The following is a 7,288-nucleotide window of genomic DNA, read 5'->3' as shown; positions in this document are numbered from 1 at the left end:
GAATTCATGAATTCATGAATTCATGGATCTTCTGTTTGTTCTTCCAGGAGTTTTTAACCCAAACAAAGACTCACTACGACTCGGAGCTGGAGGCTGTGGACTTCAGAACCAGCAGTGAGGAAGCCAGGGTCAAGATCAACAACTGGGTGGAGGAAAAGACACAAGGTGGATCACACACGCTGAATCACACACACACACACACACACCATAGGTTCATGACCCTGACTATCCCACACAGTGTGAACTCTAAGTCTTAGAGTCTAAGGATCAAGAGCTTCATCCAGTGGAACAGTGTGTTATTATTATGTCATTAAAAGCTTCAGTCTCTCTGGTCTTGGTTCTGATCCATGTTGCCTCCATATTGTCACCAGGTAAAATCAAGGATATGGTGGCTGAGGGTGGAGTGGACAACATGACCAGGATGGTTCTGGTTAATGCTTTGTACTTCAAGGGCGACTGGTTTATGCCGTTCTCCATGGAGAAAACATACAAGTCTAAATTTAGACTCAACAAGGTAAAACATTAATTTAATTAATGTTAACTGATGTTGTGAGTTTAAGAAATTGAATTCCATGATCAGCTATGCAGAGCGACTTGGAACGCACAATTTTCAGCTTGACTTTCCTCACCTGTCAGTTGGAAACTGAAAAATAGTCACCACACTTTTACCAACTGAGCCACCTTTCGCTTTGTTTAGTATTTTTTCCAACAAAAAAAAATTGAATTGGCAATATTTTGCCAAGCCTTTTTTCTTTTAGTTATTTTGGCTCATAATAAAATTAATTCAAAGTCTCATTATTGAGATGATGGGGGATGGAAATTCAAATATTCCTATCGGCAGGTCAAAACTTTAAAAACAGCAAATTGGCCACAAGTCCATCTTTAATCAGACGACACTGTTACCAAGTTATAATAAGTTGTGTGAAAGCAATGCTGTCAACTGGAGTCTCGCTTATTTCATCGTCAAATGTTTTCATTACAATTCTTGCGTTTCTTGTCTTTAGGTCGTCACTAAGCCGGTCCAGATGATGTTCCAAAAAAACTATTTCCACCATGCCTACATTTCAGAAGTCAGATGCCAGGTAATCAAGCACAAATTTGCTTAGTATATTAATTACTGCGATGATCAAACTTTGAGAGACTTGCAGTGATCCCAGCATTTACAATGACCTTCATGTTTCTACTGGACAGATCCTGGTGATGCATTACGAAGGATACAAGCTGAGCATGCTCATCTTTTTACCTAAAGGAATACGAGACAGCTCAACGGGGCTAAAAAAAGTGAGACAGAAATAAACATTAGCATTGTTATTATTACCACACATTTTAATGTTGTTATTAATACACAACTTGTATCTTGCCAGTTGGAGAAGCACCTGACCTATGAGAAATTCCTGAAGTGGACCCATCCTGACAACATGAAAGACTCTCTGGTTGAAGTGAAGCTTCCTCAGTTCAAGCTGGAGGAGACGTATGACCTAAACAAAGTCCTGAGCAGCATGGGCATGGCGGACGCTTTTGATATAAAGAAGAGTGACTTCTCTGGTGAGACATGAGGCCAGAAATCTTTTCTGGAGGCACACCGACGTTTACAAATACACATCTTAGCTTTTCCTGTTTGGTTTACTGATTTTTAGTGTTTCAGATATTCAGACAAATTTGAATATCAGACAAATATAACTTGAGAAAATACAAAAGGAATTTTTTCAAGTTTTTTAATGATGATGTAACAGGTTGAACATAGCAACCTGCTGTTAATTGCCCCAAAAATTGAATCAGGAATTCTTTGTGATTAATCACATTATTTAGAAAGCCGAGTTCAGTTTTCTGTGATGGACTTATGACATATCCAGGGAGTAGCCCACCTCTCGCCCACTGACCCCTGGAGATAGAACCCAACCCAGCAAGGACAATCGGGTGTAGACGATGGATGAATGGTTGGAGTCAGGCTTTGGGACTCCAATGAACCAAAGGGAGAATCATTTACAATGAATGGAGAAGATTTGTAAAATACACTGTGATCTTAAAGTCATTTCTACTTGAGAACCCTCCATTGTGACTGAAATACAGCAATCCTCCGAAGAGAAGTGTTTCAAAGCCATATTACCTGATATTAAAATTGCATTGCCCAGAGACAGTTGTTGCTGTTAATCTTGGCACCAGTAATTATTTAAAAGGAGCATTTACTTTTTTCTACCCAGGCTGAGTTTGTTTGAATGTCTTTTTAACCCTTTTAATCATTATTTGAAACTTGACACTATTTGTTAACCTTTGATTTCAAACTCAGGGTGTTGGGAGCTGAGACCAAACAATTACAATTCATCGTTTAAAAGAATATCTGTCAGCAACTGGTGTTGCTGACTGTAAACACTAAGACCATCAGTGGTTACAAGCTGGTCTGGTTGAAGTTTTGACACGTAAAATGCAGCACTGGGATGATATTCTGTCCTTTGTGTCAGGAATGTCTGGAAACAAGGACCTCTTTCTGTCCAGCGTGTCCCACAAGGCTTTCGTGGAGGTGAACGAGAAGGGAACTGAAGCTGCCGCCTCCACTCAGATGCGTTTCCGTTGTGGCAGTTCATTCCTTCCTCGAATTAATATTCCGATTAGCTTCACTGCAGACCACCCGTTCCTCTTCTTCATCCGCCATGACCCCACCAAGAGTATTCTCTTCGCAGGACGCTTCTGCTCCCCTTAGTGCGCTCTGTCTCTTTTAGAGCAATGACTGCATCATGAAAGGTTGCATCAGCTGCAGTATTGTCATTTTTTTTCATGACTTATTAGGTCAGAGTACACTGCATAAATGCTATGAGGATCAAGCCGCCTTATGAAGTTTTATGCACTGTTTTTATAGCAAGATGACTGAAGCTGCTAGAGTTAAAAACTTTCAGAAGCTCTGATTCTACCAAAAAGTAAACTTTCTAATGGTTTAAGTCACAAAAGATATTGAGGTAGTAATAGAAGTATAAACATATTCATCCTATCCCCTTCTTATTTGTCTTTTTTCCATTAAATTAGGACTGAAAAAAAAGTTTTCTGCTGCTTACCTACAGAGGTCTTTCATTTCTGTCATACCTCTGGTGTTTAAATTGATGTAATGTTACATATTTTTATACTTTTATCGGAGGGCTTGTCTTTTTGATGTATCTATTGCTTTACTTCTGTTCCTTTGTTCTTCCTGCAAATCATTTTAAATGTTTATTAATAGTGCTTCACAAAAAAACTTGCACGGACGCACCTTGAAGTATTAAGCTCCTTTAAAAACAAATATTTTCTAATAGGAAAGTTGGAATGTTGATTATTTTTATGATGGGCTATATCTACATAAGTTCTCTCTCAAGCAAACACATAATAAATTTTATTTGTTTAAGCTACTTGAGAAATATTTGTGTGTGAATGTTGCTAACTAGCCATACCCAAAGGTGATGTGGATTAAACTGAGCAGAAGGGAAGAAAGGCTCACGTTCAACCAGATCCCTGCAGCTTTCCACTAACCATCCAAAAAGCTGCACCAGAATATTTTTTTTTACATATTTGTTAAAACTGTCACTATGTTGCAACAGTAAGCTATAAGACAGATAATGTGTGAAAAAATCAAGGTGCTCTGCCTTCTCGCAGTGCTAACTGAAACAACCAATCAGAGCCAGGAGGCATGTCTTAGCGCTGTCAATCACAATGTGTGTGTTTGCTGCAGCTGGCACAGCCTGTTGGGAATCCTCAAGCTAGTTAATGTGGTCACCAAAGATGGTAGATAAATAATTTTCCTTTATTAGTAAGTTGTTTCTCTGCCATTAGCACATTTAGCAGGATGTCCATGAGTCAAAGCTGCCTGAAAATGACCCTTTGATCAAAAATGGCTGACTTGCTGTTGTGTTTAGAGCATACCTCCAACAGACTTTTTTTTTTTTTGTCTTAGTGGTTTCTACCTGTGTACCAAGTTTCAGCTTTGTACGATCTACCATTTGGCTTGTCTCACATTAGGGGGCGATGTAGAGCCGCCCGCTTTTGATTTCATTAAAATTCTAGAAATTTCACGTGGAGGACATTTTAAAGTTTAAGAGTTTTCATACATGTTCAGGCCTCCAAACGGGCTTCTTTTTTGGGAGGAGATAAATGAACATTTGGATTCCAACTGGTCTTCAGAGCATTTTTACCTAATTCCATTCTTGTTGAAAACTAGTTTTCTGTACCTACCTCACCCAAAAGGACCAGTCACAACAGAGCTTTCACACACATATGTTCCCTGAAGGGCACAAACCGACTGTGCTCATCTGAATATGACACTGCCAAGAGTAATCTCTCTCTGCCATAGAAACCCATCTTGATCATGTCAAGCCTCTGGTGTCTTTCCATAATAAGAGTTTTTCCATAATTCTCAAAGAAGGATGATGTCCACACTCTGTTTGCCAAAATGCAGAGTGGGCTCAACAATCTAGAAGCTACATTTGCTCTGAGTGAATTTCAGTATGTAAATAGTATGTTACAAGTAATATACGAAGCAAATGTACAAGTCGTCTTGTATTAAAACAAGCTATTAAAGTTGCAATCTATTAAAGTAGCAAAACGTAGTGCATTTCAGTTTCAGTAATTAATAAAATTGTACTTGAACTACACCTACATAAGCAAAAATAAAGACTAGAAGTATATAAATGGAGAATTGGTAAGATAAGAGTGCATTTGTGGTATACTGCAAAGGTTCTTAATAAACCAAAAACAGAACTACAGGTATGTACTTAGTACATTATTAGTACTAATAGATTGGTGTACTTGTTTCATACTTAAATGGATATTTTTGTAAACTTAAAATTGATTTTAGAAAAGTATTTGTTTATTAACGGAAATCTGTTTAGTGTAGTCTAACAGAGCATTAGCTTAGCATACCTTCTAGTACACTACTGCATGGCACATAGTAGAACTTGCTATACTTAAGCTGATAGTCAAGTATTCTTAATGAAATAAACTTCAACTTTACCAGTTTTTAAAGGGGCTGTGAGTGTTTCTATTAAGAGGTAACATTCTGCTTTACTTCAGGGCCTTTCTCACCAGCTCTGCTATCTCTAGGTTGGGATTTCTCTGCTGCTGGTTTGGATGTTATGTGGCTCGTTGTTGTGTTGTGAAGAATCTTCCAGCGGGTATTTCAGCATTTTCCGGTTCTTTGTGCGAAGAGGAGGTGCCACCACTTTGCCCCAGGACAAGTAAGAAAGAGAAATATCTCCTATTCATGGGAAGTTCTGCCAGAAACTAGGTGACAAATTAAACTAGGTGGTTCTACATTAAACTGTAGTTGAAAACTTAATCTATAAACTTGAATCAATTCTTCTCTCGACACAATCTTAGCCAAGCTGTTGTAAATGATGAACTCATAAGTTGGTTAATCTGCAATATAAATATGACCTAAAGTTTTAAAAGGTCATTGTTCGTTGTCACTCATCTGGTTACCTAGACACACCCCAAAATCCCTATTGCCGCAGGGCAGAGTTATGCAAATATATGATACTCTGCTTTAAAACAAGATTGTCCTGAAAAATGAAATAGGATCTGATAAAAACACATACTCAAAGATGGAGGAGTTTAGATTTGGCAGTTCCAAGAACCAGTTTCCTCTATTTATCTCACCCAGAAGGACCAATCACAACACTCACAAAAATGAAAACGCGTTCCTTTCCAGGGCACGTGCCGACTTGAGTGTGCTCACCTGAATACGACACTGCAAGGAGTCGTTTGCTCTCTGCCACAGAAACAGCCCTGATCGCTTCAAGACAACACGGATCTTTTGGTAAGTAAAGTTTTCCTTCTCTTGGGCATATAAAAATTGTTCTGTTTAATGGCTAAACATTTATTACACGAATGGGATCTGGTCACACACAGATAAGTTTCATTTTACACTGAGTGTGTTAGGAAGTGTGGATAACTAGTATGTCAGCAGAGACTCAACGTAGAGCGAGGAATGAATACTAGTCTGAACAAAGTCATGCAGCTTGAAAATTGTTTTATCCTTGGTTTACTTTAGAAACTATGGCCTCCTCCAGCTCTCTCTCCAAGGCCAACACCACCTTCTCTCTGGCTCTGCTCAGAAAGCTGAGTGAGGACAACAAGACTGCAAACATCTTCTTCTCTCCTTTCAGCATCTCCTCAGCTCTGGCTATGGTGATGCTGGGAGCCAGAGGAGACACAGCCACTCAGATATCAGAGGTGATCTTGTGCTTTGATATCTGGTCTATGTTATTTTGTACAGTGCTCTTTTTTTTCAGTCATTTGCTAGCTAGTAGATAACCCAAAAGCTTATAACGATGTTACATTGCGCTTAACTTTTTTTGAACATGTCTTATGTCTCCACAGTGCTTGAGAATCAAGCATTGGGAGGATGATCTCCACACTCTGTTTGCCAAAATACTGAGTGAGCCCAGGTGAAAAAAAGTATACTTTAGTATATTTCAAGCATACTTATATTTGTCAAAGTACATTTTAAGTAAGTATTAAGTGTACTACCTATAAATATATCTGAGGTATACTAAAAGTATACTTGTACCAATTTTGAAATTAGAACTTTAAACACACTTAAACATAATTGTACCAAAATACACTTTTAATATATTAAATAAAAGTATACTTTAAGTGAGCAAAATATATATTTCCCCAAGTGTAAATATACACTTGCTCAAGTATATTTAAAATATATTTAAAATATATTTTGTGTATATTTTAAAATATATGCTCAAAATAGAATTTTTTTTAAATTCACTTAACACTACTTTAAATTATTAATTTCACTATGTTTTAAATTACATCTCAGTGTAAATTTTAGGCTAATAAAATATGCCTTTTTATTTGTTTTCTTTATTTAACCGGATGAACCCCATTGAGATCCAGATCTCATTTTCAAGAGGGACCTGGGCAGAAGTCTGCAACATGCAGCAACCTGATTACAAAATTAAACTAATTAATATATATGCAGAAGTATGTCTTTTAGGCACCTAAAAAGTACTTTTCATGTAATTTTTAGGCATACTTTTTAAGTATGCCTTTTTAGGTGCCTTAATAATCTTTTACTATTTTTGTTAAAATTGCAGAGAATAAAAAAAATATAATCATGGTGTAATGTTTAAGAAAGTACCCAACCATTTTCAGATATGACTAAGATCTATAATCAATAGAATTAGCGCCAGTTCATACTCCAGACCAGATGGTGGCGGTATTGCACACTTTCATTAAAAAAAACGCCATAAAGAGAAGAAAAAAATTTGAACGCAGGGAAGATCACAGGCGCCATAGACATAATATAAGAGTG

The 7,288-nt window shown here is 37.4% G+C and overlaps 2 protein-coding genes across 2 annotated transcripts; both read left to right on the top strand.

The window, feature by feature from the left end:
* Positions 1-14: 14 nt before the first annotated feature.
* LOC106955659 (leukocyte elastase inhibitor A-like) lies at positions 15-3,023 on the top strand. Its single transcript, XM_015045954.1, has 6 exons — positions 15-165; positions 372-514; positions 1,005-1,082; positions 1,192-1,281; positions 1,365-1,545; positions 2,460-3,023. The coding sequence occupies exons 1-6, from the start codon at positions 15-17 to the stop codon at positions 2,696-2,698; spliced, it is 882 nt and encodes a 293-aa protein (XP_014901440.1). The 3' UTR covers positions 2,699-3,023.
* Positions 3,024-5,686: 2,663 nt separating this feature from the next.
* LOC106955661 (serpin B9-like) lies at positions 5,687-6,466 on the top strand. Its single transcript, XM_015045956.1, has 3 exons — positions 5,687-5,776; positions 6,011-6,192; positions 6,340-6,466. The coding sequence occupies exons 2-3, from the start codon at positions 6,016-6,018 to the stop codon at positions 6,409-6,411; spliced, it is 249 nt and encodes an 82-aa protein (XP_014901442.1). The 5' UTR covers positions 5,687-5,776; positions 6,011-6,015; the 3' UTR covers positions 6,412-6,466.
* The last annotated feature ends 822 nt before the right edge of the window (positions 6,467-7,288 follow it).

Source organism: Poecilia latipinna, unplaced genomic scaffold (assembly GCF_001443285.1).
Source record: "Poecilia latipinna isolate Pla-1442-1.1 unplaced genomic scaffold, P_latipinna-1.0 Scaffold756, whole genome shotgun sequence".
Lineage (NCBI taxonomy): Eukaryota > Metazoa > Chordata > Actinopteri > Cyprinodontiformes > Poeciliidae > Poecilia > Poecilia latipinna.
The sequence above is the reverse complement of the archived record's forward strand: the minus strand, read 5'-3'. Positions and strand labels throughout refer to the sequence as shown.

Bases quoted from the DNA above. Each gene is read 5' to 3' on its own strand.
- LOC106955659 (XM_015045954.1), top strand. From the start codon at position 15: ATGAATTCATGGATCTTCTGTTTGTTCTTCCAGGAGTTTTTAACCCAA. The intron at 166-371 runs GTGGATCACACA...TATTGTCACCAG, and splicing joins GGTGGAGGAAAAGACACAAG to GTAAAATCAAGGATATGGTG. The intron at 515-1,004 runs GTAAAACATTAA...TCTTGTCTTTAG, and splicing joins CTAAATTTAGACTCAACAAG to GTCGTCACTAAGCCGGTCCA.
- LOC106955661 (XM_015045956.1), top strand. From the start codon at position 6,016: ATGGCCTCCTCCAGCTCTCTCTCCAAGGCCAACACCACCTTCTCTCTG. The intron at 6,193-6,339 runs GTGATCTTGTGC...ATGTCTCCACAG, and splicing joins CAGCCACTCAGATATCAGAG to TGCTTGAGAATCAAGCATTG.